This window comes from Canis lupus, chromosome 32 (assembly GCF_011100685.1).
Source record: "Canis lupus familiaris isolate Mischka breed German Shepherd chromosome 32, alternate assembly UU_Cfam_GSD_1.0, whole genome shotgun sequence".
NCBI classification, from domain to species: Eukaryota; Metazoa; Chordata; class Mammalia; order Carnivora; family Canidae; genus Canis; species Canis lupus.
This window is the reverse complement of record NC_049253.1, coordinates 35,776,335-35,801,502: the sequence shown is the minus strand read 5'-3', so window position 1 is coordinate 35,801,502 and position 25,168 is coordinate 35,776,335. Positions and strand designations below refer to the sequence as shown.

General features: G+C 35.7%; 1 protein-coding gene across 2 annotated transcripts in view; it reads right to left on the bottom strand.

Annotated features, from left to right (window-relative positions):
* The window catches only part of ANTXR2 (ANTXR cell adhesion molecule 2), a 159,942-nt gene that overhangs the window by 59,944 nt on the left and 74,830 nt on the right, over window positions 1–25,168 (bottom strand). For both annotated transcript variants that reach the window (XM_038582324.1, XM_038582325.1), the window contains exons 13-16: window positions 8,546–8,590; window positions 7,400–7,492; window positions 1,614–1,781; window positions 983–1,063 (exon numbers count right to left, since the gene is read on the bottom strand). In XM_038582324.1, the coding sequence (XP_038438252.1) occupies window positions 983–1,063; window positions 1,614–1,781; window positions 7,400–7,492; window positions 8,546–8,590 (387 nt within the window). The remainder of the gene's footprint in view (window positions 1–982; window positions 1,064–1,613; window positions 1,782–7,399; window positions 7,493–8,545; window positions 8,591–25,168) is intronic.

Here is a 25,168-nt window from a genome sequence, read left to right as displayed (position 1 = left end):
TATTTTTACAATGTGAGTATGTTCTAGAAATCACAGATTTCTATATTGCTTTACAGTCCCTTATCCACAAGTGATACGTTCCACGACCCCCAGTAGATTGCGTGAAACCACAGATAGTACCAAATCATAAAAATCCTGTGTTTTTCCCTATACATACATACCAAAGATAACGTTTAATTTATAAATTAAATGCTGTGAGAGAGATTAGCAAAAATGCCTAATAATAAAATAGAAAAATTGTAGTGATATACTGTAATAAAAATTATGTAAATGTGGTTCTCCTCTCAAAATAACTTATCATACTATACCCACACTTCTTGTGATGACATGAGATGATAAAATGTCTGTGTAATGAGAGAAAGTGAGATGAACAATGTAGGCATTGCAATGTGGTGTTAGGCTACGACTGACCTTCTGACCATATGTGGGAAGGATATTACCTGCTTCTGCGCCATGGTTGACTACAGATACCTGAAACTGTGGATAAGGCAGGACTACCAAAAGACACTTTCATCTATTTAAGAAATTAGTTTGCATTAACTGGTGAAGGCATAGAAATATATATTTATACCTGAAGAAATGGAGGCTCTGCATGTTCCCTGGGGCTTGCTGATAGTAAATGGTAGAGAAAGACTCCAACTACAGATCCTCAGTCTGTCCTTCCCACCTGATAAAACCTCAGAATGTAATGTTGTCCAAGTCAAAGGCTGAAGTAATGAGTGTACATATTAAAGTATGTGTACACAGATCATGTTTTTTCCATATTACTTGAGAATGGACTTGTGTTAAACCATAGCTGTAAGATGTATTCTAACAACAGGTAATAATTTATTAAGTGCCCTATGTAATGGGAACTTGCACAAGACAGTAATTCCTTCCCCAAGTGTAATGAGGGCTTTAAATTCTCTTTGATTATTATTTCACTTCCTTCAACATACTGATCCATGCACTGCTCTTTCCCAACATATCCCCACATACAAACCTCATCTCCTTCCTGAGGCCGCATCAAGGAAACTCGGTCGTACTGCCGCCGCAACAGAGCCCAGAGTGCATCAAGACGACCCTAAACGGAAACATGCTTTGTAAATCTCTAGGGAACAGATTCCACCTCTACTTATTTAATAAAGAGTTAAAATGAAGACAGTAGTTTTGTTCTCTACTCTCATTTCTTTCCTAAATTAAACAAATAAATAAATAACAAAAGCAGAGGTTCTTGCTGAGAAATAGTCATTAGAATGGATAATGAATGCCTGCTGCTTGATGGACCTGGGTCCTCATGCACACAGCTGGGAGCTGGGGGTAAGCTAAAGAAGTCAGAGTTTCTCTTGTTACAGGTTCTCAGTTAAATCACACAAAATTGGGGTGCCCGGGTGACTCAGCGGTTGAGCGGCTGCCTTTGCCTCAGGTCCTGAAACTGGGGTCCTGGGGTCAAGTCCTGCATCAGGCTCCCAAGAGGAAGCCTGCTTCTCCCTTTGCCTATGTCTCTACCTCTCTCTATATACCTCTCATAAATAAATAAATAAATAAATAAATAAATAAATAAATAAATAAAATCTTTAAAAATAAATACATAAAAAATAAATAAATAAAGCACACAAAATTTACACAATTACCTTAATTGGTGTGTACCACTTTGTCTGAGGAGGCTGGTATGTGGGTTTGGGCCGAGGTGGTCTAGGCCTGACAGGTTCCTCAACTTCTTCAGGAATCTTTACCACAGCATTTTTGGCTTTCTCTAGTCTTGCACCTTCCTCAGTAGATCCTTTATCACCCCAACGAACCTTTAAAACAAAGGGAAAATACTTGTATCCGACATCCAGGGTCCTAGAAGAACAAATTGAGGAGATGGTCCTTTGGTTCACCATCTTGAAGTAAAGAGAGGAGTCATATACTAACTATAAATTCCTCCTCTCCTGAGATTTAGTTAGGTACATTCCCCTTCTAGCTAAGTATGTACCCCTATGTACTGATGGCAGTGGAGGGAATAGATGGTGATGGTGACAATTACTATGTGCCAACTGCACTTAATCCATACAAAAAAAAAAAAAATGCAATGAGATAGATAATATAGGTATCCAGTTTTTTTTTCCTTCCAGATGAGGAAACCAAGGCATGGAAAGATGAAGTAATGTGTCCAAAGCCACACAGCTAGCAAGTGACAGGGCAGGGATTTGAACCTTAAATAAGTTAGTAAGTTTCAAATAGGATTACAAATGTATTTTTACATGTATTTTACCAATGTATTTTACACAAAGGAGTAAATTGTTCCTCCCCAATTTATTTCATTAAGTTTGCCTAAGTCAAAAAGTATGACTTAAACATTTAGCCTTTGGAAGTAAAAGAGTTATATATGATTCTTCCTTACTTTTGTAAAACTCGACTTTGTAAAGTAGCTTTCAGTCTTTAGTTCTGATGTATATCGGAGAATGGTTATTCGATTATCAATTTTCCATTGAGGAAGGCAAATCTGAAAAGGCTCCACTTTGAAAAGAAAACTTCAGGGACACCAGAGAATCCCACAAATTTTAGGGTATATCCTTCTCTGAAAACTCTAGACACTGAAAAATCATAGGGTCAAATTACTGTTTTCTTTATTCTTCAATGAACAGGAGTTAAGAGCTAAATGTGATCTCTTTATGGGCATGGGGATAGGATGTGACCACTGGAGAAAGACTTTGTCCAGCCAGGAATGTGGAGAAGTCCTACAAAAACCACAGACGACATGAACAAAGATGACAAAGATAAGGCAAGTGAAGCTCTGCAAAGAAATACGAAGGCCTGTGCAGGACACACTGACTCACCAGAATTAAGTGATTTCCACAAAGGAAAAAAAAATTAAATACTCTGTAAAGCATTTTAATGACCTGAGTTAGTGAGTAGGTGTATGATTACTTTTCATGGAAAGAACTATTCATGGCTTTTTGATAAGGCTTCCTTAGATGTTTTTACCTTTTTTACTACAATTTTAGAATAGGCTTTCCACTTCAAGTGGACCCTGTTGAGTCATTAAAATGTATCTGTATCCTTCAGTGTGATCAGCGGTACTAGAATGTTCTTTATAAGGTTGTTAAAATTGTTTTAAACACCATTAAACCTTTAGAGCTAGTAGTTGGCTTTCTTTCCAGAGAAATGACCTTCTTGTTCCAATCACAGTGTCTTCATCTAGATAAATGAAAACTTCTGAAATCTTTAGATATAGCTAAACTGAGCTCAAAAACTCTAAAACCAGGATATATATCCTGGCAGTTGTGAAGTCTCGATTTTGAGGGAAAACAACAATAACAACAAAAAGTTCAGTAAACAAGCAAATGTCGTAACTCAGAAAAATAATTCAGAATAAAAATATAAGTAGATAAGTGTTCAGAAATGGTGGATTTAATATACACACCTCCCCAGCCTACCCTTCATAGTTGATATCATAGAGATAATGGTAATCGTATTCATCCTCCAAGAATCACTGGCACCATTCTCAGATAAAGAACACAAAGTAACCAAACTGGAGTTTTGACTCAGTGTATTTCTAGAGACTCACCCCTTAAAGAACTGTACTCTGAAATAGAGTTGCTAAGGTCTAAAGGAAATTCATTAATTAATTCCTCAGAGTTAGATTCATGAAGTAGCTGTTCCATCATCATTATCACCATCATCACAAACAACACAACAAATAATTCTCACTCAATCCCAAAGTATAAATTACGAAATGATTTATAGATTTTTCCTAAAACTCTCAGAAGCAATTACAGGCATACCTCAGAGATACTGCAGGTTTGGTTCCAAACCACCACAATAAAGCAAATAGCATAATAAATTACTCAAATGAATGTTTTGGTTTCCCAGTGCATATAAATGTTATGTTTGCAGTATGCTGTAGTCTAGTAAGTGTGCAACAGTGTCAGGTCTAAAAAAGACAATGTACATACCTTATTTAAAAAAACACTTTATGGCTAAAAAATTCTAAGTGTCATCTGAGCTTTTAGTAAATGGTAGTCACTGATCACAGATCATCATAGCAAATACAATAACAATGAGTAAGTTTGAAATATTACAAGAATTACCAAGACATGACACAAAGACACGAAGTAAGCAAATGCTGTTGGAAAAATGATGCTGATAGACTTTGCTGCTCAGTGCAGGGTTGCCAGAAACCTTCAATTTGTAAAACAAAAACAAAACAAAAACAAAAACCACAGTATGTGAAGTGCAATAAAGCAGAGTGCAATAAAACAAGGTTTGTCTATAAATATACATACAAGTATACATATGTTTTAATATTTTAGTTTAACCACATTGCAATAGTCAAAAAGGATTAAAAAAAAAAAAAGAAAAAAAACTAGAATAGGTGCACCTGGGTGGCTCAGTGGCTCAGGTCATGATTTTACGGTCCTGGGATCGAGTCCCACATTGGGCTCACTGCCGGGGAAGTCCCACATTTCCCCCTCTGCCTTTGTCTCTGCCTCTCTGTGTCTCTCAGGAATAAATAAATAAAATATTTTAAGAAAAAAAAACCAAGAATAAACTGCTAAAGAGAGCTTTAGCAGAATTAATATACCTGTCTTTTTTACAATGGAAAAAAAAAATAAGTGCAAACTTGATAGCTAAACTCTTCCAAGTCTACTTGGCTTCCATAATAAACAATAAAATTCCATAATTTCCAGAGTATATTTAGATGACTCGGAGGTTGTATCATAAAGGAGCAATTTCAGAATTGAGAAAAGAAACAAAAACAGTTTCACACTGAATTGGCAGAAACACACATTTGAAGTCATTAGGTATTGCGGATCAGTTGTGCTAACAGCTGTTATTAACATCAGCTCCGTTCCAGCTTTCTCCAAATTGCCATTACTGTAGCATTTAAATATTTAATTTAAAGGAGGAGTAAGAAAAAAAAATCTACGTAAAATCCCTATCCTCGCTTAAAATAACATCAGTTACGAAGATTTATTCTGTAATTCAGATGTGCACATAATTTCTATGATTCCATTTATTTTTCCCAGTTAAAGGCACTTTTTTAAGGGAAATACTTTCTAGGTTTAAATAAGTATGTTTTTAAAACAGATGATGTTTTCTATTTTCCCTAAGTTTAAATAAGATCAGACTTGAGAGAACTTAATGATGCTTAATTCTCAATTCAATTTTATGATCTCGATTGTCTTTTTATGTATTGTTTCCCCTTCGTAATGTTCACATTTACTTTCTCATTTTTTTCTCATTCCCATTCCACCATGTTGACCCAATACCATATGCAATGTAGCTAAAATGGTCCAAAGATAAAATGTACCCTAGTTTATTAAAAGTGGGTGAGTCCTTTTCACAGATTTTCTTAAACTGAAAAGGACAGGCAATGTATTTCACATATTAAGAATTAGTCTTGAAACTTGAAATGTGAGTTATTCAAGAAGGTGCACAAGCCCTTTGGCTTTCTTGACCATAAACCAATGTTATTCCTCTAGAAACTCATGGGTATGCTTTTTTTTTTCTTTGGAAAGAGATCTCAATCTTCAATACACTGGAATATTGGACTAACAAAAATCTGGCATAACTCCTAGTGCTTTCAGCAGAAATATTATTCTTTAAAGCTCACTTACTAGCATATCATTATCTCATTGTCATGTGGTATTTTACATGTGAAGATTTCAAAATGGAATTAAATTTATTATTTTGAAATCAAAGTAGCGCATGCTCATTGTCAAATGAGTTAGGAAAAAGTAGGGAAATACATAGCACAGATTGAAAATCACTCCACCCAGAGAAAGCTACTAACATTTTGTAGTATATCTTGTCAAGCCTTTTTCCCCTTGCATACAGTTTTTACACATATATTTTGGAATGAGGTGAAATAAATTAAAAAATAAGTTGGGATAGACTATGTTTACATATTCATATGTAACTATTTTATTTACAAGTTTATTTTTCATATATGTAAGATTATCCATCTGCTCTTTCCTCACCCCTCCAAGGGAAACAGAAGGAAAATGGCCTTCAGAACGAAGTTGTCTCAAGCAACTAAAGCCAGACTAGCTATGTTCTCTTGGACTATTTAATATTCTCAATCATCCACATGTGAACACATATGCACTATCTTCTCCAAAAGACAAGTGCAATAGCTCCTAGCACCTGCCTTTTCCGTGGCTTACTAGCAGTGAGGTGTCTCAGGGGTTATTTCAGCAATAAAGTGGCATGCTTTTAAGGAAAGCATGCATTATTTTAAGATCTAATGTGGTCAAGAAAGTGAGAATCACTATCAGATGACTTGAATAACCACTTTGGCAATGACAACCATGTTAAGTAGGTCTGAGCTTCTTCAGAAGAATACTGAAATTCATTCTGAAAAGGGGAAACTCTCCATGGGAATCTGAATTTTATTGAAATGTAGAAAAAAGAGAAAATTTTAACAGTTGTGAGGTGGTTAATTAGCTTACTGATTTTTGCTGGCAGTAATAGGGCAAAGCCCATATGATAGTAGGAGACATGTGCGACGATTGCAGAACACATAAAAAAGTCCTTCTTATCAAGAAGTAAAGTTTGGGCAGCCCAGGGTGGCTCAGGGGTTTAGCGCCGCCTTCAGCCCAGGGCGTGATCCTGGAGATTCGGGATGGAGTCCCATGTTGGGTTCCCTGCATGGAGCCTGCTTCTCCCTCTGCCTGTGTCTCTACCTCTCTCTGTGTGTCTCATGAATAAATAAATAAAATCTTAAAAAAAAAAAAAAAAAAAAAAAAAAAGAAGTGGGGCAGCCTGGGTGGCTCAGCGGTTTAGCACCACCTTTGGTCCAGGGCCTGATCCTGGGGACCCAGGATCGAGTCCCACGTCAGATATAATATTAAAGTTCAATTTTAATCCACACTTTGAGCCAGTCTCAAAGTTCAATATATTCTATAAATGATATTTAAAATTAATTATGATTGTTCATAAGTGGTAACTAAAAGCTGTAAAAAAAATTTTTTAAATGCGCTTCTTCTACATTTGTGCTAAGATCATACCCATACTACTGAATATTTTAACATTTTTTATCCCTAAATAGTACATAACTATTGGATCTTTTCAAAGACAAGCATTGTTGGTACTTTAAGTGACTGGCTTCTACAAAGTTGATGCTGTCTGCAGTAATTTTTTCCAAAATAGTGAGAAAAACCCTAACTTTGTTTTGCCCTTTAGAGTTCAAATGTCTTATCAATGCAGTTCTTTGACTAATGAAGTCAGTTCTTCTTGGACAGTTTTGAAATGGCCAGGATGATTCCACAGGACAAAAAATTATCCAAAGAAAGACCCAGTGCTAAATAAAATTGGATGGTATTATTACATTCTGAAAAGATCGTGCTGAAAAGCACAATCTCCATGGCTTAACAGTTCTAGAATTACACATTCCAGATTAGCAATTTCTGTTTTTTTAAAAGATACCAACCTCCATTCTTTTAATTCCTCCAACCCCTCGACCACCATAATAGGAAGCATCCACAGTTGGCCATTTCTTGGTAGGCAGAGGTTCTTCTTCCTCCTATGTAGACACAAGTTTTTAAAAATGGGTTTAATTAATTTCTTAAAATACTGTTTAGTCAGAATTAGCTCACATTTAGGGGTGTCCAGGTGGCTCAGTCAGTTAAGCATCTGCCTTGGGTTTAGGTAGTGATCCCAGGGTCCTGGGAGTTGACTTCAGCCTCCAGCTCAGCAGGGAGTCTGCTTCTCCCTCTCCCTCTCCCTCTGTGCACTCTCTCTCTCAAATAAATAAATAAAATATTTTTAAAAAAGAACTAACACACATTTAAACATTTTTTTCTGAATAATGCTATTGATATGGAAGAAATGTAGTAACAACTATATACTGGGCGTTTGGATGTACTTATGCTTATGTGCATAAATTTCAAGTGGAATTCTACAGAATATAAGGACTCCTGCCTTTCCAATTTAAGAATCTCTCTCGTTTCACCAGGTTACCAGAAATTGCTCCTCAACTATGAGCAGCATCATTTGGTTTTTTTCCAATTCTATTCATTATTTCATATTTAAAAAGATAAGACATTAAATTTAGGACAGCATTTCAAAAATCATTTCAAGTATCAACATACATGTTAAGTTAAACTGCAAAAGTGGTACTAAAACAGATTGGCAGTTAAGAGGTTTAGAGAATGCACTACTTCTATAGTTCATGTTGCTAACACAATTCTGGTTAACATATAGAGTAATACAAGAGTAATAATCATTTTGAAGAGAGGATTAATATCATTACACTTCCAGCTTGGATCTTCTAACTTTTTATAAATAAAATAAGTAACATCAGGACTATTGGTATCTGGATAGCAAAAGTTAAGTAAATCTCTATGTAGTATTGAGCCTCATGGCCAGTGTATATTTATCAGTTTTTGAAGGTCCTATTCATTCCTCCAGCACATGAAAGAAATCATAAGATTAAAAATAACAATTAATTTTCATAAATTCAAAAGTCTAATGCATAGGTATCAGAGTTATCTAACAACAAGGTAATTGATCAAATTTGGGGATAGTATCTAAATACAGGAAAAAATATCCACATCACTTCTTAGGCACTATTTACCTGTTTTGGTGCAGGAGGTGGTGGTGGAGGAGGATCCTTGATAACCTGTCCAACAACAACAACAAAAAAATCAAATGTAAAAATTTTGGTGGCATAGGAAGGTGACAGCAAAGATGCATAAAAACAACCAGATTAGTAGCATACTGTGGTAGTGCCAAAGACGTCTCCAGTGAACTTTGTCTCTCAATGGGCATGCCTCTCCCTTTAAATGCAGGCTTGCTTGTATTTTGACTAACTAGTATTGAGATAGAAGTAGTACCTGGTGACTGCTTCAGCTAAGTCAGAAAAAGCTTTTCCATTCTCCTAATATCCTTGGGATACTCACTCTGGAGGAAGCCTGCTGTCATGTCAGGACATGACATGAGACCACCAGGCCAGAAGGAGGAAGAAACCCAGGATAACATTATGGAAAGGCTGGGTGATAGGAGAGGTGCCTGGTCAGCCCCCAGCTATGTCAGTCATCCCAGCTGACGTGACAAACATAGCTTTCTTGGCCCAGGAGGCTTGTCGAACTTTCAAATGATTCCACTACAGCTGCCCCCTGACTGCACACATGTGAGAGAACCCCCAGAGAATCTCCTAGCTGAGCCAGTCTCCACAGAACCGTGAAGACACTAAATTGTTTGAAGACACTAGGTTGCAGGGTGGTTTGGTAGGCACTGCTAGATAACAATTCACAAAACTCCTTCATTCATTTTATCTTTATGCCATAGACATATTACTACCTTTATTTTTCAGGTGAATAACAAGACCAAAATTGTCAAATACCTTGCACAAAGTTTCACTAAATTGTTCTTCTAACGTCCAAATGCAAACATTTTCCACTAGATTACCACGTCCCTTCAAACGGAGCAGGAATTTACTACTGAAATCTGCCTCTAAGACTCATTGACTTTTTCATAAGTTTTTTTAAAGATTTTATTTATACATGATAGACATAGAGGGAGAGAGAGAGGCAGAGATACAGGCAGAGGGAGAAGCAGGCTCCATGCCGGGAGCCCGATGCGGGACTTGATCCCGAGACTCCAGGATCACGCCCCGGGCCAAAGGCAGGCAGGCGCTAAACCGCTGAGCCACCCAGGCATCCCATCTTTTTCATAAATTTACAAGGTACAAGTTAACTTGCTTTTCAAGAGATGATAGAGAAACTAACTTATTTTCTTTCCTCACCCCTTCATCTAGAAGTAAAACAACTTTTTAACCAAGATCCTTTTCTATGAATCATTACTCAATATATTCTTTCATGAAATTGTAGATGTGGCTGATTCTTTATGTGAGAAGAATGAAGCCTGTGATCTAATCTTAAAGACCTCTATCAGCACTGTGTAGCTAACCCTTCACATCATCATAATTAAAATTATTGACCAGGAGTACCTGCATGGCTTAAACATCCAACTTGATTTTTGTTCAGGTCATGATCTTAGGGTTATAAAATCAAGCCCTGTGTGAGGCTCTGTGTTAGGTGTGGAGCCTGCTTAAGATTCTCTCTCCCTGGGGCGCCTGGGTGGCTCAGTGGTTGAGCATCTGCCTTTGACTCAGGGCGTGATCCAGGAGTCCCGCATTGGGCTCCTTGCATGGAGCCTACTCTCCTCCCTCTGCCTGTATCTCTGCCTCTTTCTGTGTCTCTCATGAATAAATAAATAAAATCTAAAAAACAAAACAAAACAAAAACAAAAACCTCTTTTCCTTCTGCCCTCCCCCAAATTAAAAAAAAGTAAAAGAAAACTATTGATCAAGTGCCAATGGCTTCTAATAATTCAAGTATACATCCAAGTCTCTAGTTTAAAGAAAATTTTTTAAAAAATTTAACTGCTTCACTTTAATGTCAAATGATTCAATTATGTTTTAAAATTTTCAAAAGTTTAATAAAACAATAATTTTGAAAATGAATATTATCAAATAATTGTTATTACTATTTAGGTATGCTACTATAATCATGGATGTGTTTTTATTTTTTATTTATTTTTTAATAGTACTTTTTTAATTTTTAAAATTTATATTATTAAATTTAAGTTCAAGTTAGTTAACATATAGCGTAATATCGGTTTCAGGGGTAGACTTTAGTGATTCATCACTTACATATAACACCCAGTGCTCATCCCAATAAGTGTCCTCCTTAATGCCCATCACCTATTTAGCCTGCCCCCCTACCACCCTCCCGTCCAGCAAGTCTGTTTGTTCCTTATTTTTAACAATCTCTTATGGCTTTCCTCCCTATCAGATGTTTTTATCTTTCTTTCCCTTCCTCTGTGTTCATCCATTTTGTTTCTTAAATTCCATATATGAATGAAATCATATGATACTTGTTTTTCATGGACTGATTTATTTTGCTTAGCATAATACACTCCAGTTCCATCCATACTTACAAATGGTAAGATTTAATTCTTTTTGATTGCAGTGTGTGTGTGTGTGTGTGTGTGTGTGTGTGTGTGTATCCATTCATCAGCTGATGGACATCTGGGATCTTTCTGTAATTTAGCTCTTGTTGATAGTGCTGCATAAACATTGGGGATCATGTGCATATTTGAGTCAGCATTTTTGTATCCCTTGGATAAATATCCAATAGTGCAATTGCTGGTTCAGAGCATAGTTCTATTTTTAACTTTTTGAGAAACCTCCATACTGTTTTCCAGAGTGGCTGCACCAGTTTGCATTCCCACCAACAGTGCAAAAGGGTTCCCCTTTCTCCACATCTTCACCAACATCTATTGTTTCCTATGTTGTTAATTTTAGCCATTCTGACTGGTATAAGTTGGTATCTCATTGTGGCTTTCATTTGTATTTCCCTAATGATGAGTGATGTTGAAAATCTTTTCATGTGTCTATTAGCCATTTGGATGTCTTCTTTGGAAAAGTGTCTATTCATGTCTTCTGCCCATTTCTTAACCAGATTATTTGGGGTATTGAGTTTGATAAGTTCTATATAGATTTTGGACATTAGATATGTCATTTGCAAATAACTTCTCCCATTCTGAAGGTTGCCTTTTTGTTTTGTTGATTGTTTCCTTTGCTGTGCAGAAGCTTTTTATTTTGATGAAGTCCCAATAGTTCATTTTTGCTTTTGTTTCTCTTCCCTCTGGAGATGTATCTATTAAGAAGTGCCTCCAGCACAGGTCAAAGAGGTTGCTGCCTGTTTTCTCCTCTGGGATTTTGATGGTTACCTATCTTACATTTAGGGTCTTTCATCCATTTTGAATTTATTTTTGTGTGTGATGTAAGTTTTCCCAACACCAGTTGTTGAGGAGATTGTTGTCTTTTTTTTTTTTTTTCCATTTGATATTCTTTCCTGCTTTGTTGAAGATTAGTTAGCCATGTTTCTGTAGGTCCACCTCTGGGTTCTTTGTTCTGTTCTACTGATCTATGTGTCTGTTTTTTGCCAGTACCATACTATCTTAAAGTGAAGAATTATAATACCTCCTGCTTTGCTTTGCTTTTTCAATATGGCTTTGGCTATTCAGGATCTTTCTGGTTCCATACAAATTTTAGAATTATTTGTTCTAGCTTTGTGAAATGAGCTGGTGTTATTTTTATAGGGATTGCAGAGAATGTGTAGATTGCTTTGGGTACTATAGACATTTTAACAATATTTATACTTCCAATCCCAGAGTATGGAATGTTTTTCCAGTTCTTTGTGTCATCTTCAATTTCTTTCATAAGTGTTCTATAGTTTCCAACACAGATCTTTTACCTCTTTGACTAGGTTTATTCCTAGGTATCTTATGATTTTTGGTGCAACTGCAAATGGGATAATTCCTTGATTTCTCTTTCTGCTGCTTCATTATTGACATATAGAAATACAACAGATTTCTGTACATTGATTTTATGTCCTGTAACTTTGCTGAATTCGTGTATCAGTTCTAGTAATTTTTTGATACTCTTTCAGGTTTTCTACATGAGTATCATGTCATCTGCAAATAGTGAAAGTTTGACTTCTTCCTTGCCAATTTGGGTGCCTTTTGTTTTTTTTAATTTTTATTGTCTGATTGCTGAGGCTAGAACTTCCAGTATTATGTTGAACAACAGTGGTGATAATGGATGTCCCTGACCTTAATGGAAAAGCTCTCAGTTTTTCCTCATTGAGGATGATATTAGCTGTGGGTCTTTTGTATATGGCCTGTATGATGTTGAGATATTTTCCTTCTATCTCTACTTTCCAGAGGGTTTTTATCAAGAAAGAATGCTGTATTTTTGTCAAATGCTTTTTCTACATCTATTGAGAAGATCAAACGGTTTTTTTCCCTTTCTTTTATTAATGTAGTGTATCACATTGTTGATTTGTGGATGTTGAACCACCCCTGTAGCCCAGGAATAAATCCCACTTGATCATGGTGAATAATCCTTTATACTGTTGGGTTCGATTAGCTAATATCTTGAGAACTTTTGCATCCATGTACATCAGGGATATTGGTCTATAATTCTTTTTAGTCAGGTCTTTGTCTAGTTTTGGAATTAAGGTACTGCTGGCCTTATAGAATGAGTCTGGAAGTTTTCCCTCCATTTCTATTTTTTTGGAACAGCTTCAGAAGAATAAGTATTAATTCTTCTTTAAGTGTTTGGTAGAGTTCTTCTGGGAAGTCATCAGGCCCTAGATCCTTGTTTGTTAGGAGATTTTTGATTACTGCTTCAATTTCTTTGCTGGTTATGTGTCTGTTCAAATTTTCTATTTCTTTCTCTTTCAGTTGTGGTAGTTTAAATGTTCCTAGGAATTCATCCATTTCTTCCAGATTGCCCGATTTGTTGGCATATAATTGCTCATAATATTATCTTATAATTGTTTGTATTTCTAAGGTGTTGGCTTTGATCTCTGCTCTTTCATTTGTGCTTTTATTTATTTGGGTCCTTTCTCTTTTCTTTTTGATAAGTCTGGATAGGAGTTTATCAATTTTCTTAATTCTTTCAAAGAATTAGCTCCTAGTTTCATTGATCTGTTCTATTTGATTTCTACATCATTTATTTCTGCTCTAATCTTCATTCTTTCCCTTCTTCTGCTGGTTTTATGCTTTATTTGCTGTTCTTTTTCCAGCTCCTTTAGGTGTAAGGTAAGGTTGTATATTTTAGACTTTTCTTGTTTCTTGAATAAGGCCTGTATTGCTATATACTTCCCTCTTAGGATGACCTTTGCTGCATCCCAAAGGTTTTGGACTGTTGTGTTTTCATTTTCATTTGCTTTCATGTATTGTTTTTTCTTTAATTTCCTGGTTGATCCATTCATTCTTTGGTAGGATGTTCTTTAACCTCCATGGATTTGTGGTCTTTCCAATTTTTTTTCTTGTGGTTGACTTCAAGTTTTATAGCATTGTGGTCTGAAAATATGCATGGTATGATCTCCATCATTTTGTACTGGTCAAGACCTGATTTGTGACCCAGTATATATGATCTGTCTGGAGAATATTCCATGTGCACTCAAAAAGAATGTGTACTCTGCTGCTTTAGGATGAAATGCTCTGAAAATATCTGTTAAGTCTATCTGGTGCAGTGTGTCATTCAAAGTCAATGTTTCCTTGCTGATCCTTCTGCTTAGATAATCTGTCCATTGCTGTGAGTGAGATGTTAAAGTTCCCTACTATTATTGGATTATTATCAAGGAGTTTCTTCGAGTTTGTTATTAATTTATTTATATATCTGGCTGCTCCCAAGTTGGAGCAGCCAGATATATACAATTGTTAGATCTTATTGGATAGACACCTTTATTATGATATAGTGCCCTTCTTCAGCTCTTATTACAGTCTTTGGTTTAAAATCTAGTTTGTCTGATATAAGTATGGCTACTCCAGCTTTCTTCTGATGCCCATTAGCATGACAGAAAGGTTCTCCACCCTATCACGTTCAATCTGGAGGTGTCTTTGGGTCTAAAATGAGTCTCTTGTAAGCAGCTAATTGATGGGTCTTGTTTTTTTATCCATTCCAATACTCTATCTCTTTTGATTGGAGGATTCAGGCCACTTACATTCAGAGTAATTATTGATAGGTATGAACTTAGTGCCATTGTATTACCTATAAAGTCACTGTTCTGTAGATTATCTCTGTTCCTTTCTAGTTTTTGTTGCTTTTGGTGTCTCTTTCCTGCTGAAAGGGTCCCTCTTAGTATTTCTTGCATTGGATATGTTTTTAAAAGACTGCCCTTCTTTTAAAGATATATGCTGGGCAGCCCTGGTGGCGCAGCGGTTTAGCGCCGCCTGCAGCCCGGGGTGTGATCCTGGAGGCCCGGGATCGAGTCCCACGTCGGGCTCCCTGCATGGAGCCTGCTTCTCCCTCTGCCTGTGTCTCTGCCTCTCTCTCTCTCTCTCTGTCTCTCATGAATAAATAAATAAAATCTTTTAAAAAAATAAATAAAGATATATGCTGAAAATCTTTCATATGAAATGATATGATTCTGATATTTCACCAAAATAATTTGGGGTGGGTAGGCGGAGCGGATTATAGATGAAATAAAATTAGCCATAAACTGAGAATCATTGAAGTTGAAAGAGACAGGAGGGAATTCACTATTTTAGACTGTCTCTTTGTACATGTTTGAAATTTTCCATACTGAAAGGTTTTAAAAATGTAATGCTATTGATAGTGTTTAGAGAACTCTTAATTTTATGTATAATATTTCATTGTTCAAATTATACTTTGGATCTAAATCTCTGACAGATCCAATCTCCACAAAGATGTGACTAGACATCTAGTCATTTAGTTAGACTACACATCAAGACATTTAGTTAGACTAAATTTCTAACTCATTCAAAAGTTTCAGTGCTACTAATAATGCCACTATTTCTATTCAGCCCTTTTATTTAATTCAATTTCATCAATAAACATAAAATTTCCATTCTTTATAGCCATTTTGAAAGATTAAAAAAAAAAAACTGAACTTTTATAATTAGCCCAGAAATAAATGCCAGTGGGGGATTAAGATTTAAAATAATGCTGTAGTAAAATAAAATAAAGATTATTAAGCTACAGGTGTATTTCCTTTATAGAAAGAAAGTACCTCTCACATCATTATCAAACTGCACGTCCAAACTCAGTCAGTGAAAACCAGATCTATCAATATTTCATACTCAAAGGGATCATAAAGGCCAACTCTTCTTTCCTGTTTCTTTGAAGGAAATTATTCCTTCTAGTTGCAGTCTCAGAATGTTCACATCTATAATTTCTTCTTCTTATCTAAATGACTTTACCAAATTATTTACCATATCCAATAGATTCTTTGAAATATTTCTCTCTTTCTCTCTCTCTCTCTTTCTCCCTCACCTTCCTACCCCAGAACTCCCCTCAATCTTCCCAATGCACATAAGATTCCTTTCATATGCATAAATGCCCCATTTGTTCCCTAGCATCTATCAGAGTTGATCATTTTTAACTAGCTCCACAAAAGTGTAATTTCCATGAGTAGGAAATTTACATCTGCTTTGTTGCTCACTGTACTCCCAGGACTTAGTTAAGTGTCTGGCACAAAGTGGATTATCTATTTTGGAAGGAAGGAAGGAAGGAAGGAAGGAAGGAAGGAAGGAAGGAAGGAAGGGGTAGAGAGGAGAGAAAAAGGATGGAGGTGAAAAAGGGAGAAAAAAGAGGGAGGAAGGGACAAAGAGAGAGAGGGAAGAAGGAAGGAAGGAGAGGAAGAACAAGGGAAGAAGGAAGACTTCTTTGCATTCTATTCCCACTATTACCACCTAAAAGCATAAACTCATAATTCTTTGGACCTTAAAAATATCTAGTACATTTTTCAACTTCTCCAATTCATATTCAATCAAAACTTCAATATTCTGAAAACGTTCCACCAAGTTGTAGTCCAACTATGTTTTAATTCCTGTAATAAAGAGAAATTCACTACCTCACAAAGCAATTCATTCCATTGGCAAGGAATTCACATCATTGGAAAGATTTTCCCCCAAAAGAAGCCAAAGTTTCTGTAGTTTCCACTCTTTAGTCCTGATCCTAGGATGTGAACACACACACACACGCACACACACACACACACACACACACACACAAACTAATCTTTCTTCCAGAAGAGAGCAGTCTCTATTTTTGAATACTAGGATAATAACTGTGTAACTACTGAGCCCTACTCATCTGGAAACTAAACATCACTACTATTTCTCATGCAATGGTCCTAAGTTATTTGGTCATCTTAGTCCATTTCTTTAGTACACATTCATTTGGTCAATATCTCTACAGGGGTTTAAGGAAGTGATAATAGCATTTTATGTGTAGCCATGCCATTATAAGTAAATGTATGGTACTCAGACCAAACAGATGCACCTCCATTAGTCTTTACTTCTATTCTACACATTTTAAGTAATAACACACTGATAACATTGATTGATAGTCGATAATTATCAAAGCTTTTTTGGCACCAAAATCCACACACTCTACTTACTTAAACTAGACATTTATCTTATTTTTCTATATCGAACCCATCCCTCATTCTAACCTGTATAATCAGGTATATTTTCCTAACAGAAGCCTAATTGTTTTCTTCTCAAAATGGGTCAATGGGTCCAATGACCACAATTGAAATCAATGAATTACTGATTTTTATTATAAGCTCCTTACAAATCATGTTTCTACTCTTAATTTTGCAGATTACCTTAAGTGCTCTCTGGAGTTCTTTCACTTGAAAAAGAACAAGGTACATCCTTCATTTCACTAAATCTGAGCACAATGTATCTGGACTCATTTTCATTTTCTTGTAAGGATTTCAAATTTACTCTGCTTATTACCTGTACATTTTGTACCAGTTTGTACAAGTATGTATTAGTATGTATTTCTGAGAACATAAACAGTATATCCCCAATCTGGTTCTATATTATATCCTCCTGAAAATTACTGAACATCTTCCTCCATGACTCATCCTTTATGTCATACTTGTCATACTCATTATCCTGCATAGCATCTAGAATTAGCATTGATATAGGCAAATGAATTTCAATTTAAAATCCTCATATAATATGGGGTGCCTGGGTGGTGTAGTTGGTTAAGCATCTGACTCTTGATTTCAGCCCAGGTCTTGATCTCAGGGTTGTGAGTTCAAGCCCTGCGTTGGAGCCCACTTAAAAATAAAAAAATAAAATAACCTAAGTCCTCATATGACCACTATTGACAAACTCACAACAGGATAATAAAAGACACCTTTGCATTTATTCCCTTTACTAGAGACTCTTTATCTGGTAACATAAGCCACAACCTGGAAAACCAAAGCTCTTTTACAGCACATTTATATGACCAGTTCTTCTATACTCATTGTTCAAATGTCTCAGTATGATGTAGTTTTGCCATCATACCCTATCTAGAAACATCCCTTTATAAGTATCTCTACTCTAGAAAAAGTAAAGATCCTTTTGCTTGCCCCAAATAAAATGACCATTTCCATGTTAAGTCCCATCCAACCTTCAGAGAACTGTTCCCCCAACCTCCTACTGCTTTATCTAGAAGCTCAAAAACTTCTAAAATATAAATGTTGCTGCACTGTTGAATCATTCATGCTTCATTAACTTGGACTTAGATGTTTATTTGGGAATTTCAATTATCCCTTAAGAATGTAGATTTCTTAAGGGCAATAATCATTTTTCCTTCTTTATAAGTATCAGCAGTGCCTAATAAAGTGCTCTGAAAATAGCAGATACTAAAAAATATGATTGACAATGACTTGAAGGAACTAGCTGAGAATGTTCACAAAGACTCATAGCCAGCCTCTAAATTTAAAGAAAAATACTGAGAAAAAATATATAAATGATAAACAGATAGATATAGGTTCCCATGAAACTAAAATATTGTTAGTTTCAAAGAAAATGAAGCATCAAATTTCTCTTTCAACCAATAAAATCAGAGAATTAATCAACTCAATGGCAGATGGGAAGTCATAGACCATCTTAAGTTTCTTCATCTAGGAAATAAATTTGATTAATTGTAGGTCATTTCTAACATAAAAATTCGGATAGAACATTAAAAAAATACATATCACAATTTTTCCACCAGGTCTTTTGATTCTATGCCTTCTCATAATTACGCAGGCCATGTATCAATATACATTTGTATTCACCTTATTCCAGAAAAGAATATTAGGGTCATTTTTTCCAATAATATCTAATTAATATTATGTATGACTAAATGAATGACTTATTATGAGTTTAAATTGACTTTGAATTCTAGCAAGTATATTTTCTACATTGTTAACAATGGAAACACAGCCCTTAAAACCACATCTAAATCAAATTTTGATCAAGTAAATCAAAGGACACAGCCACCATCACAACAAACAGCTAAGGCTAAACCTTCAGAAACTGAACCAGAACCAAGGGTCATCTCTGTGCTGTAATTTATTACTATTAACAGTAATCATCATTTATTGTTGCTGCTCTATGTCACAAACATTTCTCTTATTCTCCTAATAGCCCTGTGAAGTTACTATACTTACCCCCATTTTAAATATTAAGAGGAGGGAGACTCTAATTTCAATAACTTGCCCAAGGATATACAAAGAGAAAACAGAATTAGGACTCAAATCCAGGACCCAGGTCCATCTATCTCCAAACTCTGAGTTTACCTTCTTCTGCTAAATGACATCCGTCTTTTTTTTTTTTTTTAAGATTTTATTTATTTATTCATGAGAGACACAGGGAAAGAAAGAGAGGCAGAGACACAGGCAGAGGGAGAAGCAGGCTCCATGCAGGGAGCCTGATGCGGGACTCGATTCCAGGTCTCCGGGATCACACCCTGGGCCAAAGGCGGCGCTAAACCACCGAGCCACCTGGGCTGCCCAAATGACATCCTTTTAAAATAAAGTTTGAACTGCAAAGGGAAAGGATATAAAAGAAAAGGCCAAAGATGTATTGAGTAGTTAATCATTGCTAGGATGAAAAAAATAATAATAATTGCTAGAATGCATGAATGGATGGATAGATGGATGAATGGGTGGATGGATGAATAAGTAGGTAGGTAGAAATAGGTAGGTAGGTAGGTAGATAGACAAATAGATATAGATATAGATAGAGTTTGATTTAAAGCTTATACTATGAAAGATGGAGATTATCATTCCCACTTTATAGAGACATAACTTGTTAATTAATATGCCCAACATCACTGACCTAGAAATGTTGGAACAGGAAATAAAATGATTTTTATGTGATGTTTCAAAATGTTCCTCTCTCCACTCTACTGCGGGCCTCATAAGTAACAAAAAAGGATGAAAATAATCTGAATCCATTTGGCTCAAAAGTCAAAATGGAAAAAATCTGTGTCCAACTGATATTCCTGCATTTCAGCAAAACCAGTGCAGGAAAAAAAGGAAACCTTACTGTCAGTGTAAATACTTTAAAAATAACAGTCATGAGAATCCCATTCTTGTACTAAATAGTGCAAGAACACATCCATTTCAGAAAAGGATGTATTCATATGCACCATATTTTATGAGAATTTGCAGATTTTAAAAGGCATAATATTGCCTAGTTGCCAGGATTTTTTCCACTTAGCATCCTTTAGTTCTGTATTGAAGATTCTGGAAAACACTTTCACCACTTTATGAACCATATGTAGAGTTTGATTCTCCTCCAATTTTTTTTTCATTTGTTATTATCATCATCAGGGAGGATTACATCTCATCTACTTAGCTGCTAGAATGAAGATTTCAGTTTGGAGGAGAGCCGATTTCTTAAAAAAAAAAAAAAAAGTTAGCTGCTTCAGGCAACAGTCCTTTTGATCTGCTCATTAACACTTTTCAAATGTTCGAGTGATGTGGGCATTCTTTGTGCTAGAAAATGTCAGCATTGCAGCCTGCAGCCAGCTTGATGCAATCATATGTTCCAATATTCAGAAAAGAGTGAAAAGAACTGTCAACAGTGAACTGCCTTGGATTAAAAAAAAAAAAAAAAGACACTGTACAATGCCTGTAGATCAAGTAGTGTTTCAGGACGGATTCTTGCCAGTGACAAAAACAAATGCCCAATTTATCAGCAATGTCATCTAAGTGACTAAGAGCCCACACAATAAAGAAGTCACTCTTAATGTTTAGAAAAATTTTTTGAAATATGTGGGTCTTCTTTTCGGCTTCCCTTTTCTTTTTGATAAGATCAGAGAGCAAGTGTAGTGCCTTTCCTCTGAAGTGCGTAAACAAAGTTCTCTTACATTAGTATTTGGGAAGTTTTCTTCTGAATTTCACAAAGTTAGATGCTTTCATCATCTAGATCAAAATATGGTCTGAACTATCTCATCCTCCCTCTCCCTTCCTCCTTGACAGGCTCATCAGTGATCAAAGATTCCTACTTTGAACGAATAAATGGTGGGAGGTCTGGACAATAAATATAATTTAAAATGCCAAATGGGGACTGGGAAGAACAGTGTGAGCGTATATTCTGCCAAGAGTGAAGGAAAGGTCCTGCTGGCAAAGCAAATAAACTAAGACTCAGAAGAGTTCGATACCCTGTTTTGCAAATGGTGTTCTGTTGGAAAACATCACCATGGAAGCAGTAAGTACTAACAGCACACTCCATTTCAAGGAGGCAATCAAACATAAATCATTTTAATTAATGGTACAAGGAAGGCATATTAAAATTTAAATCACTTCTGTTTTATTGTGCATTCCCCCAAAAATCAGGCTACACTCAAAGTAACTCAATAAAGGCACCAAGAGCCCTCCTCAACAATAAAAAACAAGTGCAGTATAGAAGCATTATTACTATTTAGAAAGAACAGCACAGCTGTTGCTGGCTAAGAAAATGATTCTGTGGAGTTCCAGTCAGATATATCCTCATCATGAAAGCTCAACTTACTTATAAGCAAATTGGGCTTTAAAAAGATAACTTTTTAAAATTGTTTTTTAAATTAAGATTTATGAGATCTTTATGTAATGTCTTAAACGCACCAAGGAAAAATGAGCTTGCAATTTTCCCTCGAGGTTGGAGAACTTTGGCCAAGGATGCTAGAGCAAAGTGAACATTTATCATTTCCGGCATATTCAGATATTTATCTGCAGCTGTATAACACACTCTAATTGACAACATTCCAGAAAGCCTTTGTTTGCCACCTCATTAGCCTTACATCTGTAATTCTGCAGAGTGTCTGGTTATGCCAAATGATACAGCTATAGGACTGTCATTCTGCCATCCTGATAGTAAAACAAATCTGCCATAAACTCAACATACCTTCTAAGCTAAACAATGATGAAAACATCCATATTTTCTAATATTTCACTCATGATTCAGTACATGATAAGTTTTTTTTTAACCTCTCCTGCCCCCATTTTTAACTTAAGGAAAAAGGAAGGATGCAGCTGATGTCTTTGTTAACGAAAAGCAGCTGTAAAGGATGGATATGAGGATCCTCAATAAGCAGTATACAGACTCTTCAACAGATGGTGAGAAATAACTTCACACAAAAAATGAGAACTTTTCCCCTTATGGAATAGTTTGCAAACTCAACACACTCTATAATTCACTAATGATAGTGCCTAAAAATGTCTGCTTTGCATGAGGGCTCTTTTACTATGATTATTACTAGATCAAGTCTTCCAGCTATCACTGGTTTAGATTTCTTTTGTCAGTGAAAAGCCTGAGTACACAGAGGACACTATTCTGCAAAATTTTAAATGACGTTGTCTTTCTCTTTTACCCTTGAAAATATGCAGTAAAATAAACTGAAAGATTTAAAATTTTAAAGTAATCTCATAATGAAAGCACCCTGTGTGGCCAGGTTTCCTATTGTAGGGGTTTTCCATAACCTTTTTTATTCTATGCCCCTCTCTGGCAATCTGGTGAACCTCCGGATCCCTTCCCAGAATAATGAAGCTAAATTTAAATACAAAGGATTTTAAGGAATACAATTACATCGAGATATAATTATCATACCTGTAAAAAAAATCTGCAAAATTTATGATATAGAAACCTATGCTACTTCATTAATAATTCATTAAATAATGAAACACAATAGTAGGTCTGGGAGCTACCCTAAGTTTTGCAGTTATACTTATAAAAAACATTTCAAAAGTATCTGAAGAAAAAAAAAAGTATCCGAAGAACTACATGTGATATAGGGTATCTGTGATACTTATTTGTGACAAGTCTCTGGAGCTGCCAATACTTTTGTGGGTAGTAGCTTACATTTATAAGTGAAGGAAATGATAAATTTCAGTTGGAAGTAAAAAATAAAGGTTAGAAAAAATAAAGGTCAGAAAAATAAAAGTTAGAAATCCCTGTAGGGTACATCTAAAAGCAACTAGATAAAAGTTAAATTGCTTCTATTTCAGAATTTTATTACATTTAACAATTTTTATGTACTTGTATCTTTGTTCCCATTGTATAGAAGGGTGAAGGCCACATATCCTATTGTATACACATTATAAAGGATACCTTTTAAATAAAATCAGTGAAAAAAAAAAAATAAATAAATAAAATCAGTGAAAACCACACAAAGAACTAAGATTGTACCATAAAGCCACTCATGCAAAATGCTTCCCTGCAGTTGACAGAATTTTGATTAAAACTGGCAACAAGGTACTCTATATTGAAGCAGTCTTCCAGATAAAGAGATGTCAAGTGTTTCAATTTTAAGAATTAAAATAGTTCAAAGAAGGTAAGTGTTTACTGTGCAACATGCCTGGTTTACAATGATGAGTAAAATACACACAGTACTTGACTTCATGGAATTATTAGACTACAAAATGAGAGAAGTATTCAACAAATAGTCACATAAATAATTGCGCAATCTTAATTTCATTTATGTATCACCAAAAAAGTACCATTTTCTAACCTGACAGGGGAACTTTGAGGATTTTGGTTAAAATTTTAATAGAAAATTTAATTTTCTATTAAATAGAAAATAGAGGGATATTTATAACTTTGATATGTTTCTTGTTCCTGAAACCAAATTCGTACAAGTAAGGTATATGTCATAGTTTTAGAGACAGGGTATTTAGTTAAACGTTCAAGTTCTTTGCTTTTCCCTGCAGAGTGAAGGTTACTTTCTAGCTTTTAAGAGATTCAGTGGCTCAATATCTGAATATGAATGGGATGGTACTGGCCTCTTCTAGCAAATAACAAGCACCAGAGAAAGCTGTCCATGGATCCCTGTTGTCAGCGGTTCTAACAACATATATATCTCAAATACTTTTAACAATTAGAAACCTGTTTCTTCCAAAAATGCCTTGCCTCTCTGAAACAGTAAGTTAATTAATTCTACGCAATATATAAAACATTATGCACATTTATCTTATGGTTACTCAAAACAAAACAGAAAGGTAATTCTAATTTTAAAAACTGCATACTGGGGATCCCTGGGTGGCGCAGCAGTTTGGCGCCTGCCTTTGGCCCAGGGCGCGATCCTGGAGACCCGGGATCGAATCCCACGTCGGGCTCCCAGTACATGGAGCCTGTGTCTCCCTATGCCTATGTCTCTGCCTCTCTCTCTCTCTCTGTGTGACTATCATAAATAATAAATAAAATTTTAAAAAATATTTAAAAAAAAACTGCATACTGACTTTTTTAATAGCCTAGGAACCACTGCTAACATTTTGAAAAATATTTCATTGTCTTCCATTTACAACCTCTTATACTTCCTCCGTGAGCAGTTTTTGTAATGATTGATCTGCAAACATATTACATAAGAATTGCTAAAATCAATAGCCCTAAACACTGATTGTCAACCCCGGGGAATATGAGAATCATTTAAGGACTTTGAAAGTTTCTTAATGCTGCTGTAACAAATTACCACAATTTCAATGGATTAAAACAACAGAAATTTATTTTCTCACAGCTATGGAAGTCAGAGTCTGAACTGAGTCTTATAAAGCTTATTTATAAAGCTAAATAAAGTATTGGTAGAACCGGTTCCTTGATACAGGCTACAGGGCTGTGGCTGTTGCTTGCCTCTCTAGGCTTCCGGTGATCGTCAGCATTCCCTGGCTAGTAGCTGCACCCTCCAATCTCTGCCTCTGAGGTCACACTGCCTTTTCCCCTCCTGGAGGCTAATCTGACTCTTGGGTTCTTAATTTAATCATTGCTCAATGATCCTTAATTGAATCACATCTCAAAGTCCCTTTTGCCATAGAAGATACCATTCACAGTTTCCAGAAATTAAGACCTGCATATCTTTAGGGACCATTCTTCAGCCTACTATGGGGGCTTTTCCAAATGGCACTGAATCCTGGAGAACCTCACCTGCCCAGCCCTTTCCCTTCTGGGAGAATCACCAACACTGGAAATCTTACCACTACTGCTCTGGGAGTTTCCCGTTACTTAGGGCAGGAAAAAAAAAAAAAAAAAAAAAAATGAGAACCACTGTCTGAAATGTAACACTGTCATTTTTGAGTTTTTCATTAGAGATCTGTGAAATTTTAATCTCTGAACAATGAACAAAGCATTTCATAAGATATTTATATAAAATATGAAATGACTGAATAACAATGTGTGACAAACATTAGAGCTTCTGTGCAGGACTTTATTTCCAGACTTTCTATCTTTAAAAGATCTCCTGAGCATATGATTCCAAGGAGGTAGACTGCTGACATAATCTAAATGTGCCTGAAAACAGACATTTTAAGCTGTTTTGTCATGTTTCAGTTGAAAGATTAGATTTACATGTTTGCCACTAGTACTTTAAAAACACTCGAGGATCCCTGGGTGGTTCAGCGGTTTAGCGCCTGCC